Source organism: Cuculus canorus, chromosome 16 (genome assembly GCF_017976375.1).
Source record: "Cuculus canorus isolate bCucCan1 chromosome 16, bCucCan1.pri, whole genome shotgun sequence".
Lineage (NCBI taxonomy): Eukaryota > Metazoa > Chordata > Aves > Cuculiformes > Cuculidae > Cuculus > Cuculus canorus.
Window position 1 is genome coordinate 17,874,528 of NC_071416.1, and position 18,045 is coordinate 17,892,572.

The 18,045-nt window shown below is 44.4% G+C and overlaps 1 protein-coding gene across 2 annotated transcripts; it reads left to right on the forward strand.

The window, feature by feature from the left end:
* Nucleotides 1-673: 673 nt before the first annotated feature.
* YWHAB (tyrosine 3-monooxygenase/tryptophan 5-monooxygenase activation protein beta) lies at nucleotides 674-14,961 on the forward strand. Of its 2 annotated transcripts, none has more exons than XM_054081586.1 (6): nucleotides 674-814; nucleotides 8,621-8,921; nucleotides 9,919-10,042; nucleotides 11,066-11,229; nucleotides 12,520-12,615; nucleotides 13,095-14,961. In XM_054081586.1, exons 2-6 carry the CDS (start codon nucleotides 8,628-8,630, stop codon nucleotides 13,149-13,151), a joined length of 735 nt encoding a protein of 244 aa, XP_053937561.1. In that variant the 5' UTR covers nucleotides 674-814; nucleotides 8,621-8,627; the 3' UTR covers nucleotides 13,152-14,961. The 2 variants fall into 2 exon arrangements, with proteins under 2 accessions (XP_053937561.1, XP_053937562.1); XM_054081587.1 differs by lacking the exon at nucleotides 674-814 and adding an exon at nucleotides 4,495-5,411.
* Nucleotides 14,962-18,045: the final 3,084 nt, after the last annotated feature.

Consider the following 18,045-nt stretch of genomic DNA (forward strand, 5'->3'; position numbering starts at 1 on the left):
TTGGTAAAAACATGCAATTTAAATTGCAGGGGAGAGCCACTACTAAAACAGCATTTAAAAGTGACCTTGTAATTCAAAGCATTTGTGAACTTTGATGGCAGTGGCCAGGATAGCACCCACTGTCTGTGGTGTGCAGAGATGTCCCTTATTGTGAGGTTCAGCCACAGAACAGAAGTAAGAAATGTCGAGGAAACCCAAAATGCTGACTTCTTGTTGCTTTAGAAGTTACTGTGCTTTCAGCCAGAGCTGCTCACTCCCTTGGATACCCACCCCACTTATTTATTGTGGTCAACTTTGACTGTAGACCTTGAGGCCATGAGCAGCCTGGTCTAGTGGGAGATGTCCAGTACCTGAAGGGAGCCTACAAGACAGCTGGGGAGGGTTTTTTTTACAAAGGTAGTGATAGGACTGGGGGGAATGGCTATAAATTGGACAGGGGCAGATTTAGACTAGACATAAGGAGGAAGTTCTTCACAATGAAGGTGGTGAGGCCCTGGGACTCAAGCGTTGAGGGGCTCACGTGGCTCAGGGACTCATGGGCTCAAAAGGCTCATGGGGCCAATGTCGTGGGGAACACGGACCCAGAGGCCAAAAACAGCGCTAGCTCCTACACCCCCCCACAACCCCGCGCGCCGCCGGAGCCTCTCCCTTCTCCCCGCCCAGCGGGCGGGGCGACCCGGCCCCGGAAGGGGCGTGGCCTAGAGCCGGAAGCGGGGCTGCAGCACCGTAGGGGGTGTGTGCGTGCGCCGAGAGGCCGCCGCGCTACCAGTCGCCTCGCCCGCCGGGATCCAGGCCGCGCCGCCGCCCCCGACAGGTGAGAGAGGGTCTTTGGGCCACCCACTCGTTTCCTCACCCCCTTCCCTCCGCCGCGGGGCCGTAGTGGCCCAGCCTCGCCGGGGGACGCCGCCCCCCGCCGGCAGGGCCCGTTCCCCGCCGTGGCGCTGGGGAGGGGGCGGTGCAGGCCGCACCGCGGCGCTGCCCCCCCACCTCCTCCCCTCAGGCCCGGTAACGGTGTGAGCCTCCCTCGGCCGCCGCGGGGCCCGAGCGGGCGGCGCCGCCCCCGCCCCGCCCCGGTGAGTCAGTGGCGCCCCGGAGGGCCGCGCACACCTGCGCCCCGGGGCTCTGGGGAGGGACGGCAGCTGGCCCCGCCGCCATGTGGGCCGTACCGGCACGGCCCGACGCTTCACGGAGCCTCCTGCGCCTCCGACCCCGCACCGGGAGAGGGGCTGGGGGCTCCTACGAGCTGCCAGAGCCCTGTGCCCGGCCGAAATGCCAGGCCCTCTGGGGCTGAGAGGAGAGGTGCCGGTGATGTGAGCCTGCTCACGTAGGAGCAGAGGTCGTCACCGAGGTGTCGAGAGCGCTTCAGAAGGAAACAGAATTATTCCAGTATTGTTTTCCAAATTTTATTATTTCTGCCCATTTGAGAATAGAAATGGGTTTAGGGAGGGCTCCAGAGAGAAAGAATCATAGAATGGCCCATCCACTTCCAGCCCCTCTTCAGTGGGCAGGGACACTGCCCACTGGATCAGGCTGCCCAAGGCCCCATCAAGGCCTAGCCTTGAACACTTCCAGGGATGGGGCAGCCACTGGGCAGCTTCCCTGGGCAGCCTGTTCCAGTGCCTCACCACCCTCATCATGAAGAACTTCCTCCTTATGTCTAGTCTAAATCTGCCCCTGTCCAATTTATAGCCATTAAAGGTTGCATCAAACCAGTCCCGGCCTATAAAAAGGCTGGCCAGTGCCCCCAAGCTAACAGTCATAGGTTTTATTTGAGGTATGTATAATGAGATATTAATTGGAGTGATCAAATGTCAGTAGCACACAGTCACTGTATCACCATATGGTAGCAAAAATGTGTCAAGGTGTCCCAGCCCATGGGGGAGGTTGTAACTGCATGATCTTTATGGTCCCTTACGACCCAAACCGTTCTGTGATTCTATGAAATGCATGTAGTACAGGGATCACAATATAAATTGGTTGTTTGCAGCTAACCTCGTTTTTAGAAGGTAAAATAACTTTTCTGGTGTTAGGAAGACAAACTGCACATCATGCAGCACCACAAAAGCTAAAGTCCTGCATAAAAATATCAGAGACTCTGAGAACATTTGTAAGGGTTTGTAAAGTCAGTAGCTGTGGGATCATTTGTGTATTTACATGTTTACTGCTGCAGGACACCTCAGTCAGAAATTTTAATACTTCTTTATGAGAAGAAAGACTTGCATTTATTTTAAATTAAAAAGGGACATAAACTGGTCTAGAAAAGGAAACAACTAAGAGTGCCAGTGTCTTTTTTGAGACATTTTAATATGTCTTCATATTAAAGGACTGCAAAAATATATCCTGTATAATACTTTGTTTATTAAATTGGTACTGATAAAGTGATAGACTCGCTGCACAGATGGGCCTTGCACAGTTTTCTCATCCTCATTATGTCAGTACCGCATGTTCTGATCTCTGCTATTTTGATGTTGAGTCTTTTTTTTCTTTTTCTGAAGCAAGCCTATGCCATTATGCAGCTTTTTGTGCTGCATGTGAATAAACTCCGATGAGGAGGAGTTAAGTAAATAATGATTTGAATAATGAGGTACTGGTACTCTAATCTGTCTGGTATCCTGATATGTCCCAGTAACACTGGGTGTTACAGTAGTGGGTCTTTTATACAGCCACACTTTTCGCCCCACCCTGTAATATAAATACTCTTAGTTTATTATTAACAAAAGCGATTTACCTATGATATGAGTACGTTAGTTTGGCATGAACTTTATGCCCGGGGAAAGACTTTTTGGGATAACTCACTGTTTCCACCTGGACTCTCGCCAAAACCAGTTCTGCTAGTTGGAAGAGAAAGGTGTTACCACGTAAGTATGCTGTACTTTGGAACTGCGTGCCTGTCTCCGCCTGCAGCTGTCCTGTGTGAAATGGTATAGGTACCGAGCATTGCTTTGCAGCCTGCAGCCCCTCATTTAGATGACGTTAAGAACAATAAGGCTACTCTCACTGTATTTAAGTTGTCCAGACAAAGTCAGTATCCCTGCACGCTATTGGTACTTGCTGTAGAAGCTTCATAATTGTCTCTGGAAATTGAAAAACACTGAATGTCATTGTATTCAAATAAGCAATAAGAAATTATGGCAGAAGATGGCCAGAGCAGGTTTAGGCTTGAGTGTTAATTTTATCTGACCATTTGCATAAAGATTTGACCTGAAGGCCAGGGCATATGGTTTATCAGTAGATGCAGAGGAAGCTAAAGTTATGTACTGCACAAGGTCAGCAAGAATATCTCAACTAAGAAGTAATTTTCTTTTTTCCCTCGCTATGATTGCAGTATATTTTACTGAGCTTGTTGTTCTACCCAAGGTTTTGACAGCTGGGGAAGATTTCACTGTTCGGATCCTACCAGTAGCGTTCATTTTCTAATTGGTTATTTAACAATACATTATAGCCTTTGAGGTAACCAAAATAGAGAAACACAACTAATGAAGTCAAGTGCCTAACACTGGAGTAGAGCAAGGGAGGCTCCTTGAGCTCCGTTTAGAGAAAGCTGATTCCTTTCCTATAAGGAATATCTATTTGGAGTGATGTCTACTTGACAGTGAATGCCATTAACATCATGCAGATACTTGTGTCAGCATGTGTGTACCTGAATTATGGAAACGAATTTTCTGTTTTCTTTAGGAATAGTATCTCCAAACTCCATATTATCTGTAATTATGGAGCTGTAATTTGAAATACCACTTACGTCTTGTGAATGTTTAATTTTGAAATGAATTGCCCATCAAGAAATCAAATAAAGTACGTTCACATATTGTTGGAAGATTGAACTATAAATTCTGTACCAGTCTGCTGCCTTTCCTGTTACAATTTGAGTGGACTTAGTTTGTGACTGAGAGGTACAATTGCATCCCACTTCATCAACCAGGTTTTACATTCATTTCTCACAGTGATATGTGCAGGTCTGTTACCCTGCCTCTCTACTTGACTCATGAGGGACCAGTACAACGAACCAGTAGCCACATTGCTTTCTCACCCATTTTTTCACAAAGCGGAAGTGTTTGTTTGACAGATTCCAATGCTTGCAGTACAGACAAAACCAGTGCACACAAATCAATTACTAATTAGCGTCAGAAGAACTGGTCATCAGGAGCAGCAGACTTCAGGCCAATGTAAGCTTATTAGTATTGTCTTGTCAGTTCAATACATTATATAAGCCAGTCTTTTTTTCAGTGTCAGTTTTCATTTGATTTCTATAGACTTTAAACACAGTTACTTCTTGTCTGGGTTGGCTTTGTCCTAAACAGCTCATGGAGACTGGGAACAAAGCAGATGTAGTAACTGCTGAGCAGTAAGATGTGGTGATCAGGCTTCTGCATTCTTCTGAAGAACATTATCTCTGTGTTTTACTCCTCAGCTGTTAACTGCGATGTAAACCTCCAGTTCTGGGTGTCCATACTCTCTTGAAAGATCTGTGGGTGCACTGACCTCAGGTGCTGTTGCCAGGATGGTCGCACCATCCCCTTCTTACTGCATCTTCCACTAAAAGTAGCAAGGCAGTTACAAACTCGTGTGTTTTACAGGTTCTGACCTTCGATTCTCTACCTTTGATGCTTTGTAATATGTTTCAGTCTTCTTTAGAGAAGCTTTCTTGGGGGCGGGAAGGAAGCACTTGTAACCTTTAGTACCTGTGTACATGCTATTCTGCATTTTCTAGGAGAGATCGGAAGAGCTTGGGCTGTATGGGAGATAGAGAAAAATAATAATAATCAAAAAATTGTTTTGAGTATGGTTCATTTTCCTGGCAGCTGGTACTAATGGCTGCAGCTGCAGGCTAGTGGTCAGCATTCCTTATGCAAAAAGTGTTCAGCCACGTCTTTTTGGAGGGCTACTAAGTTGTGGTTTGACCTATTCTTAAGAAGACAGAATCTTAAGAATTTGAAATGTATTAACGCATCTAATATGAGAATCTTCTGCTTAGAACGGGTAACTGTCAGGATTCCTCCATGGCTGTGATCTGCACATCTCTATTCCTTTTTCCATCTTCTCTCTCTCCCCCTTGCCAACATGGCATGGCTTCATTAGTGCTAGAACAGATCATTCCTCTTGGTCTCCTGCTCATCCCCTTTGTGTGTTTTGCTCCTAGTTGCAGGTAACCTTTGTTAGATGGCTTCTGTTTGTGACCTAGGATTATTTTTAGCTGTAGGCTTTGCTTGTTTCGGACTGTGGCACACTGATCCCTTGTTAGAGCGTGGCTTTCATCTCCTCTGTGGGAGGAACCAGCTATAACTGATAGTTGCTGCTCTGCCTTTTCAAACATCACTCCTTTCCTTGTATCTTTTTTCCTTCTGGCAAACACTTACCTCTCTTGGAGCTCAAGCCAGCGTAGCTCTGCCAAGCTCTCTCCAAGCTTCTACAAGGTAAGCAATGGAGAATTAAATAAGGATTTTAAGTGTTCCTTTGTGCGGCACTCTGAACAAAATAATGATAGGCTTACTGTCAGTTGCAGATGTTTTGGTGTGGGAAATGATTTTCTTACTGCATTTAAATACTAACAGTATAGGTATTAAGATAAATTAACTCAACTACTCAAACCCCTGTATACAGAATTTATATGTCAAAACTAAGCCAATGACGTTCTGAGGAACTCTATCTTCAGTAACCAGTTTGAGTTGCATTTATGATGTGCATAAATTAGTTACATTACTGAGGAAAGCTGTGTGATGATGAAGATTGAGAAACAACATTCTAATGCTTTGTGCTGCTATTTTGCCTGTGTAGTTGATACATTAAACTGGTTTCTGGATGTCTTTTATTCACTAGGTTTTTGTGCCCTTACAACTCCCTCTGTGATTTTCTTTATATATCCTTACATGAACCCATTGACTGCTGTGAACTGACTTGAATCTAAAGATAAATATGTCAGTGGGCTTGATAAAACAACCTCTGCACCATTTCTAAACTGAACTCTGTATTGTTTGTAAATGGAATTCTGTGCTAATGACTTGTCCACAAATTAGACCACTGTTGGCAAAGTGCAGATCAAAGATAAAATTGACCTTGCAGTACCAAAATGTAAATTGTTGGAGCTGCTTGCCTCTGGACTTCAATAAGCAGGCTTTTTCTACATAATAATCACATTCCATTTGAAGAAGGGGAAAAGATAAGACTGTTGCAGTAGTAATGCTCCTAGAAGCTATGCAAGCTGAGAGGAAACTGGAACTGCTCGGAAACTGTTTTGTTTAAGTGACTGTTATTTAAAGCTGGCTCTTGTAACTTAAAAAGCATTCTTCAGGTGTACTTTGCTCATGTTCAGATTTTAGTGAATGGGTAGAGAAATGCCACCCACAAATTACTTCCTGTGTTGAGCTCATAGTCTAAATTTAGTGCTGAGTTAGGGAATGGTTTACAAGGTTTGATAGACTCAACAGAAAAATGTGGGATGGGTTCTCAGTGATCTGGTGATTTGCTTAGGTGTCTTCTGCATTGGGACTGTGATACGCTTCAGAGCAGGGAGAGAAAAATGCACATCACAAATTCCACTTATCCCTTTCCATCCTCCAGAACTATCCTCTTTATAAATCTGCAGATGCCAGTGGTAATGCAGTGTATCCCACGTGAGGAAGAGAGGGAGAGATTAATCCTGCCTTACAAGAACTTGTCACACTGCTACCCACAGCCAGTCTACCCTGTTGAGGCCTTTGATCTGAAGTCTATGTGGCACCTTTTAGTAGGTGCCAGAGCCCACTAGTTTAACCACAGTATTTGAAATGGGACTGAACTGCAGCCGAACTTCACTTGCAAGTCTGCAAGATGTCTCTTTCCAGGAGGCTGGTTTTAGCATCAGGTGTCCTTCCTGAGTGCTTGATGTGTATGAGTGTAATAGGCTTGGTCTACAAAGGACCACATGCAAGTAGGAGTGTGACTTGCAACTGTGTAGCAGGTAGGACTTTTGATTGCTGGGTTTACTTCACAAGCTGTGAGGTGAGATAACATTATTTGATTTGATATCTTGGGTGGATTTTTTTTCTGAAGTTTATTATCTTGAGCTGGAGCGATTGAATACAGTTATCCCAAATTTTGTAGTCATAACTCCATCCTTGGCAATAGGAAATTTTGAAACTGCTCATACACATGATGAGAATTTAGATCTGCATCTCATTGTCCTGGTTGAGGATTTAGTATAGGGACCAGTTTCCCTGTGTAGCAGTGTGGTGGGTGATAATTGGATTAAAAAACAAATGGAGCAGTGTTTGTGAGATTCTGTCCATCAGGAGCCTGTCAGACTGAGAGACAGGGAGAAGGCTACAGCAATCACTTTCAGCCTGTTTTTTCTAATAGTACTGTACACGCTTGTCTAAACAGAAGCCTGTGAGTGACAATTGTAAATTTATTGTTCTTGTTTGCTTTTTTAGAAGTCGTTTTTAGGCTGTTACGTTTCTGCCTGAAAACTTCTCATCTGGACAGTGAGTGAGAGTCCTGATGGGGATTTAGGGAGTAGGAGAGGGACGTTATTGCTCAGTACTGACAAGAGTAAGAGATCTGGGTCTGTCCAAAGGTCTGTCCTATGCAGCTGGAGAAATGTTATAGATGAACTTGCGGTGTCTGGGAGTTTGAGACATTAAGGCCCACTTGCTTTGGTACCTAGCCCTAGGTGGTTGACTATGACTTTGGTAGTTCAATGTCTGAGTTAACTGTGTGTTAGCATTGTCTCATAGCAGCAAGCGAAACTCAGGCTGCCTCATTGACACATTCCTTACCTACTTCATTTTCCATTGCTTAAGCTCTTCAGAGGCCTTGTGGTCATGTGATGAGGTTTTCTTGGCTTCAGTTGCTAAATGCATTATCAGAAATGATATAAACCAGTTGTTTCCATATAAGCAATTAGTTTTGCAGTAGTGACCATCATGTAGGCCACATACTATTCAGTTTTTGTGAATATCGGTGTTATTTAAAAGGTCTTGAAAACCTGAGGTTGCAGCCACCCTTGCTATGTAGAATTGTCCAATACATTAGATGTATACGTTGTTGCATGTATAAAGAAAACAATTTTATGGCAGAACAGTATAAACGTAGTTTCCATAGTTGCTAACAACTATGGTTTTATTTGGTATGGTTTATTTAAACCCTCAGAATCCTGTCCTGTAATGTGCAAAAACTTCCCTGTCAGGAGGAGCTCTCCAGTCCTTCGATGCTCCCATGTCGTAGATGTTGTGTAATAGTAGGGGGAAACAAAGACCACCCCAAACCCAACCGGAACTGGTGGTTTCTGGGTTAGAACATGCAGCATCTCCCAGGCTGAGCTAGCCAGTAGAGGAAAGGGAGAAAGATTTACAGAGGGAACATATTGATGTGCTGTGCTTAATGCTGATATGAGTTTTGCTGCATTTTAACGAATAACATTTACATGTCTTCAGGCTTGTAGTTAGTCATTTACACATAGAAATCTTACATATTTGGTAAAAGGTCAAATAATTTTTTAAAAACAAACCCTTGGTATTCCTTTTTAGAGTTGATAGATTTCCCACTTATTAGTGACTGTACGTTCTGCTTCACCCTTCAGCATTAACTTCCACAGCGCAGACAATAAGAGATTTTTTAAGTTTATTTTTATTCCTGCTAATTACAGGAGAGCCATGGATAAAAGTGAGTTGGTACAGAAAGCCAAACTGGCTGAACAGGCCGAGCGTTATGATGACATGGCTGCTGCTATGAAGGCTGTCACTGAGCAAGGACACGAACTGTCCAATGAAGAAAGGAATCTACTCTCAGTTGCCTACAAGAATGTGGTTGGTGCCCGTCGCTCATCTTGGCGTGTAATTTCCAGCATTGAACAGAAAACAGAGAGGAATGAGAAGAAACAGCAGATGGGAAGAGAATATCGTGAGAAAATTGAGGCTGAATTGCAGGATATCTGCAATGATGTTCTGGTAATAATCCAACAGCAAAAATAACAGTAGTTAGTGCTGCAGCCTTCTTCAGAGAGGCTTAAGGAATCTTAGCAGTAGACACTGCCACACCTTAGCAGGAGAGTAATTTTGCATAGCCACATACTTGGGTCCAATCCTTGCTCCTAAGTTATCCAGTTTGTTTCTTAGGGAATTTGTTATAAAGAGCATTTGTTTTTTTAATAGAAAGAAGCAAACAATGCAATGTTGAAGACCACTAGGGGTTACTGTGAAAAATGTAGATCTGGTGCACTGGTGTGAGCTCTGCTAAAAAGCCTAGCATTTAAATTCTTTCATTAATGAATGCCAATGTTCTGAGGCTTGTTTAGTGCCTTTTTGGGTTGGAGGAGATGCGTATTTCTTCCTCCCAGCTGGTTTCACTATTTCCTTCACTTAGACAAGAGGGATTCTTTTAATTGCTTTTCAGTTTGCTAAAGCTCTGTCAAGAGCAGTTGTTATCGGTACTCTCAGGCTTTGCATCTCTTTCAATGCGCATGTGCTGACTATGCCACTACTCGGCTTTCCAGCTGGAGTTGCAGATAGGATCGGTTTGTTGTGAATAATTTTACTGCTCTGTGTAGAATTCAAGTTTATGGCAGCAAAAGCGACCAGACTTGTGCCAACGTCAAGCTAGTGCTTTTCCTCAGCTTGGTTGTGGACATAAGTTTGCAGTGTATTTCAAGGAAAATCCTTGTGGCCTTAAGCCCTGATAACCATTGGATTCTGCAGGAGTGAGCTGTGGAGAGCCTTAACACAGCAAGTTTACTTCTTTCCAGACATTAGGATACAAGTAGTTTCTCTTTTTTTTTTTTTTTTTTATCTCCTGAGTTTAGACAACAGTAGGCAAAGTGATTAACACAAAGTGTTAATAAGTCATTGTTAGTGCTTCAGCAGTTCATCCTTGCCATTGTAACAGAAGTTTTGTGTCAGACATTGTTTTCATGACTTGGAAAATAACAAGTGATGCTTCCTTTCTCAGGAACTCCTGGATAAATACCTTATTGTCAATGCCACGCAGCCTGAAAGCAAGGTCTTCTATTTGAAAATGAAAGGCGATTACTACAGATACCTCTCAGAAGTGGCATCTGGGGACAATAAGCAAAGTAAGTAGGGATGAAAATCTCTTATTCTGCTGGAGGCCAAGCAGGATAAAGTATAAAATAATATTGTGTTCTTTTCCCCAAATTTGAAGTATTTATTTTTTTTGCTACTGCTCTGTAGTATTGCAGACAGGTGCAGTGCAAGTCACTTTTAGAGGACTTCACTGGAATGAATAGAAGTCATTGACTGCCACTCATCAAACCAGTTAAATTCAACTTGCAGCCCTTGACCCCAGTGGCTGATTTCCAAGCATATTTGGCAGCATAAAATCCTTTTTCCAGAGAATGTGTTTTTTCTCATGGAAAATGCTTTGTTCCTATCATCTCTTGTTTAAACTATGAATTTGGCTCACAAGGCTTCATTGTTTGCAAGCTTTCTACATGCAAATATAGGAGTGGGTCCTTAGCCAGTTAATCCTGAAACGTCAAAGCAGTGCTAAATTGTGCCTGAATTCCTGGTGAAGGTCTAATGTGGTCCATGTCATCTAAGCTTAGTTTGATGCCATTCTGGAGCTTATTGTTACCCATTAGCCAGGAAGGGACTATTGTCTTTCTTTTTTCAAACACCAAAATGAAATAGAGTTCATGACCTAGCTGGCAATGTTTCCTTCAGTTTAAATAAGTAGTTTAGATATCTCTTCTTCCCCCTGTGCTTTTGTCTGAATTTATTATTTCGAACTGCTGTTGCTTCAAATAGGCTGGAAGTGAGTGTTTAATCACAGTACACTTTGGCTTAGAGTTTGTCTGTATTCAGGTTGGTTGGAATTTATTTTTAATAGATTTTGTTTTAAGGCTATTAAAATGTTGAACTTAATTTCTGTATGTCATAGCTCTATCTGAACAAATATTTTTGCCTTAATAGTTCAGCACTGGTAGGCTTTTACATCTCTAAACACTGAAAGAAGCAGTTGTGCATATGTAATTGTGCCACCAGAAATTTATACTGTATTCTAGAGAAAGAATAGTTTACCCTGTGAAGTACAGTAATGTGCTGTGCATTAATATGGTTGTAATTGCTTCTTGCAGCAACAGTAGCAAACTCTCAGCAAGCTTACCAGGAGGCATTTGAAATTAGCAAGAAAGAGATGCAGCCAACACACCCTATTCGACTCGGTTTGGCTCTAAATTTTTCTGTCTTCTACTATGAGATACTAAATTCTCCTGAAAAAGCCTGTAATCTGGCAAAGACGGTAAGCAGACTCTTTGTATTACCAATTTTTGTGGAAGATAAGGACATAATTACATGGTTGCAGTAACACTTTATTACGCTTTTTCATATCAAATTCCTTAAAAGTGCTGTAATCTTGAAACTATTATCATTGTAGTATATTTTCAGGTAAGTTAGCTCGACAAGCTTAGCTATAAGTAAAGCTAATTTGCTAGTGCAGTTGATCTAGTGAAAGGGAAGACAAAGTGCCTGTTCCTGTGTCCATGTAAATTCAGTTAGGTTGTGCTTGCATCAAATTTGAAAACAGTTGGATCAATTTAGCTCTTCTAAAGTGAGATATTTGTTTAAATTTGAACACTTAGCAACACGTGAAGTGTTGTCTTTGTGACTACAGTCATAGCCCAAAGTGTCTTTGTGTATCCATGTGTGCCCCTCTCTCTGGAGACCAAAAAGAGCTTGTGTGATGGATTGTGCCACACGAATAGCGAGTCATTTTTTGTTTTAGCCTTCTCCCTGAAATAGGATTAGAGCCTTCTAAATGCAGCCTTTTGCATCTGTGCAAGTTGTCTGGTAGTAACTTGAATAATATGGCATTAGGGGAATCTTTGTGTTCTTAATACCTGCTTCAGTAATACTTTGTTACAAAGTGTGTTTTGCTGCTGCTTATTTAGTTAATATGCTTAGCATCCGTTTGAAAAACAAATAAAAATAGCACTTATTCATGATGCTCAGCTCTCAGACTTGCAGCATGAGCTTTCATGTGTAACAGATTGATAGGAAGAATGGATTTATTAATCTCTAGTGGAACTTGCCTGATTTCATGTGCTGTTTTGAAAAGAAACCCCTCCCACTATCAAAAAACCCTTGTATTCCATTTTCTTTCCTACTTACATGTAATACATGTATCATTTTAATGGTGCCTTTGTTTTTTACTGCAAATTTTGGCCAGTGAGGCCTTCATTTTTAATGAAAGTATTGCTTATAAGTGTTGCTGTTAAACCTGACTGCAAGCTGTGAGAATTAGTCTTCAGTATGACAGAGTGCGCACTTGCCTCTTCAGTACTTGGTACTGGCATGGCAGGAAAGTTGTTCTGGGCTTTCCTCTTGACCCTCTGAAGACTTCTGTTTTCCCACTGGCTGTCTAGTGATGTGGTGCTCACTTGGTCTGTTTCTCCTCGTGTTGGAAAAGAAAAATATTGGAAGCTTTTGTCACAGAATTTGAATAGTGGCATGGCAAATTTGTAAGCTGTATGTAAGCAGAAGTGAATTAGGAGAACAAAGTGTGAAAGTGCTTTTTCTTGCCTATCTTTAGGCCTTTGATGAAGCGATAGCAGAGCTGGACACGCTGAATGAAGAGTCTTACAAAGACAGCACTCTGATCATGCAGCTGCTTAGAGACAACCTCACTGTAAGTATCGCAGAGCAAACTGCTGTTCCTGAGGCTGTGGGACACTGCTAAGTGCGGCTTGACAGCTGAGGACTTAGGTAGCCTGTGCCATTAAAAGCCTTTTTGAGGCATTCACTGCATGCCTTAACTGCACTGCTTTTTCTAACCAAACAAATTAGACTTGCTTGTTTAAACTAGAAGTCACTTGTTAACCATTGTAGCAAACTCAGACTTTTTTGTAACACAAAGTGGAGTTTGTCTGTTCTCAGCAGCCAGCCTTATGTTGAGTTTGCAAACTTGTGTTGACTTCTCACTCGTTATCCTCTACTCATTTCCTAGTTCATTATTCTTTGGCTTTACTGTGAAGTTCAGTTTTGTATTGCTCTTAGCCAAGAAAATGGCACAGCTACTGCTAATTATGCTGTCTTCCTTCTCCTGACAATCCAATTGTCATTAACTGTGTGTTTTCCGTATAAACATGTGTTCATCTTTTCTTACAGCTATGGACGTCGGAAAACCAGGGAGATGAAGGGGATGCTGGGGAGGGAGAGAACTAATGGCTGTCACGCTTCACTATATGTTCAATGTCACCCTGTATCCTACACATATATCCCTTTGTGCGACGAGCAAAAAGAATAGTACATCGACTTTCACAACCTCAGCGTAGCAAAAGCTGTCTATGGGTTAAAAACGGTTGGTTGGTGTTTTGTGTACTTAAAGCGGAGGTCTGTTATTATAATGGCATTCCGAACTTTCCTATTATGAACATTTACAGTTACGATTACCGTGTTTATATTTTTAACTGAACACTGTGATTATGGGTTTTGTGATTGCAATTGACTTTACAAAACTCTCACCGGTAGAAAAGTAGACATCAGTTATGTAACTCTGAGCTTAATTTGGCACCAAAATAGTCGAAGTACAATTCTGTTGTAAAGTTGTACAGAAAGTTATAGTGATTCTATTGTGACACTGGGGCATGGAAGGAAAACAATCCAATATATGGCATTCCAGTTAGTGACACTGCTATGAGTTAGTTGAACAGGCACACTCTGTAGACATTTGTAACCCAGTCTGAGGCACCGCTTTCAGTCAAAAGCTCACTTTGTCAATCCTGTCAGGGAATGGGGTTTGTTTTGGGGAGGAAGGTAACGAGGGAATTAGCAGCTTGATTTCCAGACTCTTTACACTGGCAGGTAACTGGGATTTGACTTCTCAAAGTGCATTCATCCTCATACAACATGCATGATGAAGCCCCTTCCCACAGCAATAACGTACCTAATTACACCTTAGATATTCTTCAGTAGTGAGAATTTTGGTTCACTACCATGGACTTGCAATAGGAGAAAATTCAATTTTTTGAATGGCCTTATTAGTTTGGATGATACCATGAAGTGGTCTGCCACTTTCATATTACTTTACTCTTAGGTGAATCAACCTTCATGGTATTCCCATTTTGAATTGATCTTGAAAACTTCTTAAGTAGTCCACTGAGCCACCTTTAAGTTCACTGTACAGAAATTTTTCTCCCATTGGATTCTGTTCACCTTTGACCCTCTCACCTGTTTAAACTCCATTAAAGCAATTCTGGACTCCCACATATGCATCATCCTTTCTTTGGTTACGGGTGATATCAGGATGGTGGGTGAGACCCAAGTCTGCTTGAGGCCAGGTTTCTTGGATGTTTGAGAGTTGCCAGTGCTGTTGCTGTCTTCAGCTCTTGCCTGCCGTTTTGGTAGCACCAGGATCTGGCTTAAATATTCAGGATTTCCCGTTGATTGTACCGGAATGCAGACCATTTGTAATGCTTGTAATATTTGAGCTCCAAATGTCCTCACCCAGTTATGTTTCAAACATGTCCCATTAAATGAAACCTTATAAGAGTTGCGTGAGCAATGCAGTGGAAAAGATTAGGAAATAGTCACCTATCAGTCTCGCAGTATCATCCCCCTGCCTTCACATTCCACTTAGGTATAGGATCCATCTGTTTGTCTGTCCATCTGTCTGCTGAAGAGAATTTCATGCACTGATTTTAAAACTCCCCTCTACTAGCTGAACAAATTGTGCAGTTAATACTTGGCGCTTGATAAATGCAGTAGTGAATGTGGAACCGAGCCTGTCTGTATATCTGGTAGCTCTTTTCGCTTTGTTTTTACTGACCAGTATTCTGCCTAAAGTTTGCTTCTGTGACGGTTATATTGCCTAGCACACACGTGGTTGTGAGAATAGTATAGCAAAAAGAAATACCTGGTTATTGATGTACTAGATTTGTGTATGTCTTTTAAACAGTTCTAGTTTCACCTTACACAAAATAATCAGGAGAGTGTAAAAGAATTCAAAAGTGAATAATAAAAAAAAATTTTATCAGTTGTTTGTGTCTGTTATCTTTGCCGTACGAGTGGCAAAAAACTTGCAGTAGTAAAATCACTACTTTATTAAATGCTCAGATCTTGGACTGTGTGAGTTGATTCATGGTTTCCACATGGTACGAATACGTACTCATTCCTTTGCATAGAGGCTTCCCCCTACACCCTCCCAGATTTGCAGCAGAGAACACTTGTTCTCTGTATTAAGGGCACGCTTACAATGTACATTGTCATGGCAGGACTTAAATAGATATTTATAGTTGTATTTAACTTGCCATGAGTCACTGCAAGTGGTGTGGTCAAACACCATGTAGGTGAGAACAGTCTGTTGGTTACATGTAAAAGCTTTTTCCTCAGGGAAATGCACACTGAGGGCAGGGGTAGCTCCTCAGGTGGGCTGCTGTTGTTCACTCACACATGCCAGATAATGCCACTCATCCCAGCTGGTGCTGTGCAGAAACACTACTGGGAGTGCAAACACGGTCTAAGTGGAGGTGGCTTCCTGGAAAAAGAGCATGTGTCGAGGCAGAGAGGAGGTTGGCTGGGGCCAAAGCAAGCACCTTTCCTGCTCTGGGAGCTTCTTTCACTCCTGCAGTGTGTAGGTACAGAAATGTGGGTAATGTCACTGAGCGCTGCACAGGTGCTGGGCAAGCACTGATCTGTCCTGTGCCCTGGCTTTAAGTGGTGGTCCCTCTGTTTATGTCTCGTTGCTATTTGGTCATTTTCTTCAGCCTTCATAGACAGCCTTGCTCCTAAGCGATCTCAGTCTACACCAGCTCCCAGCTTCTAGATATTACCAGCTTCTAGAACAAACCCTGGGTCCTGCTAGTTGCTCCTGTTTACAGAGCAGTTGTCCTGCTCAGCTCTTTCAGATCTCCTATCCTTAGTGTCTCTTTCTGGGGAAATTACAAGCCTAAGAGACCAGGCTGCAGCAGTGATGAGTTGAGAGAATACCTTAATTTTTCAAGTAATTGTACAGTATTGCAGCTGGCCCAGCCACAGTAAGTCTGAATGTACTCTGCATGTTTGAGCTGATCAAATTTGTGCACTGAAGCTCACCTGACCTGTGGGTGAGGCAGTTCAGTATAGGAAATCACCAGGAGGCTTTTGGGAAGGCAAGGTGTCTCCTGACCTGCATTGAGACTACGCGAACAGGGTGGAGGTGAGCAACCACACTTGGATGAGCTTTGGGTTCATGTGTGGGGCTGTGGTGCTGCATGGTATGCACTGCCTGGAGCAGGCTGGTGTGTCTCCTGAGCAGCGTTCAAGGACTCCACAGCAGCAATTGCCTTTTTTTTTCATGGAATCCAGCTGAATGTTCAGCTGAAGTCAACATGAGATACCTGGCCTGCTGCACTGGCTTCCCTACTGAAACATGCGGAAGCAGGGGGAGTATGGCCATGAGGAATGGCTCTGGCAAAGACGCAGGTGCTGGTGACTCCAGCTCAGCACAGTCATGCAAACACAGTCATGTTGTGCAGCTGCTGGTGGAATCACCCTGCTTGCTGCCCTGGGCTCCTGCACTTTCTCATCCCATGTTTCAGCTGCACCACAAGCTGTCTAATGACAAATCACCTCCCCTTATACCTAGAACCATAGAATCATTAAGGTTGGAAAAGATCTCTAAGCTCACCCAGTCCAACCATCAGCCCAACACCACCATGCCTGCTAAACCATGTCCTGTAGTGCCCTGGCTGCACATTTTTTGAACCTTTCCAGCAGTGGAGACTCCACCACTTCCATGGGCAGCCTGTTCCAAGACTTCACCACTCTTTAAGTAAAGAAATTTCTCCCAAAATCTGATCTAAACCTCCCCTGGCTCAACTTGAAGCCATTTATTCTCATCCTAACAAACACTTAGGAGATGAGACCAGCACCTATCTTGCTCCAGCCTCCTTTCTGGGAGATGCAGAGAGCAATGAGGTCTCCCCTCAGCCTCCTTCAGGCTCAACAACCCTGGGTCCCCCAAACTTTCCCAGAACCCCTGTGCTCCAGACCCTCCCTGTGCCATTATGGCCAGCTCAGAGCACTGGGATCACTGTGGATGCAGGTGCGTCACTTGGTGTCATCCAGACTCAAAGCGATGGCAGAAGTTCTGGACTCTGCAGGATGTGGAGGGAGCTCTGGAGTTTCCCTCAGTGCCTGATGATGAGGGACCCATACTAAGCTGTGCATGGCTTACCTCCTCCAGCTTGGATTTCCTAGCTTCAGGGAATTCCTAGCCAGAATGTGGGTGAGTTCCTAAGGTGGGTGGGCAAGAGGTGGAACACCATTCCCGTCCCAGGACCGGGAAACGCGGGCAGCTGCCCCAGCTGCACCTTGACGACATGAAATGCGCTGGGTTTTTTTGCAGCTCGGGGGGCTGGGGCTGCCCGGGGCAGAGGGCTGGGGTGTCAGAGAAAGAGTCCCAGGGTTGGAGTGTTGGGACGGGGGTCCCAAGGCGAGGTCTCGGGGCTGGGGCTGCCCGAGGTGGGGATCCTGGTGCTGTGGTCTTGGAACTGGGGTGTTGGGATGAGGTCCTGGTGCTGGAGTCCCAGGGTAGGGATCTCAGGGCTAGAACCTTGGGATGGGGGTCCCGGGGCAGGGTCTCAGGGCTGGGGTCTTGGGATGAGATCCTGGTGCTCAGTTCCCGGGGCAGGGTCCCATCGCTGGGGTCTCAGAACTGGGGGTTTGGAGTGGGGGTTCTGGTGCTGGGTGTCTCGGGGCAGGAATCCTGGCATGGGGTCCGGGATGGGGGTCTCGCGGCTGGGGTCTCGGGATGGGGGACCCGGGGCTGGGGTCTTGGGACGAGGTCCCAGGGCTGCGGCTGCCTGCGGTGGGGGTCCTGGGGCTGGGGTCTCAGAACTGGGGAACAGGAATCGCGGTGCTGGGTCCTGGGACGAGGTCCCGGGGCAGGAATCGCGGTGCTGAGGGTCCTGGAACGGAGGTCCCGGGCAAAGGGACCCGCGACTGAGGCTTCCGTGATGGGGGCTCCCAGGGCGCGGTCCTGATGCGGGGCCGCTCGGCAGCTGTCGGGGGCGGGGATGGAGACAGCGCCCGTCCCGCCCCCGGCGCCGAGGCTGCAAGAGGCGGCGGCACCAGTAGC

Excerpts from the sequence above, each read along its gene's own strand:
- YWHAB (XM_054081586.1), top strand. The coding sequence starts at position 8,628 with ATGGATAAAAGTGAGTTGGTACAGAAAGCCAAACTGGCTGAACAGGCC. Across the intron at positions 8,922-9,918 it reads ATATCTGCAATGATGTTCTG|GAACTCCTGGATAAATACCT; the intron begins GTAATAATCCAA and ends TTCCTTTCTCAG. Across the intron at positions 10,043-11,065 it reads ATCTGGGGACAATAAGCAAA|CAACAGTAGCAAACTCTCAG; the intron begins GTAAGTAGGGAT and ends TGCTTCTTGCAG.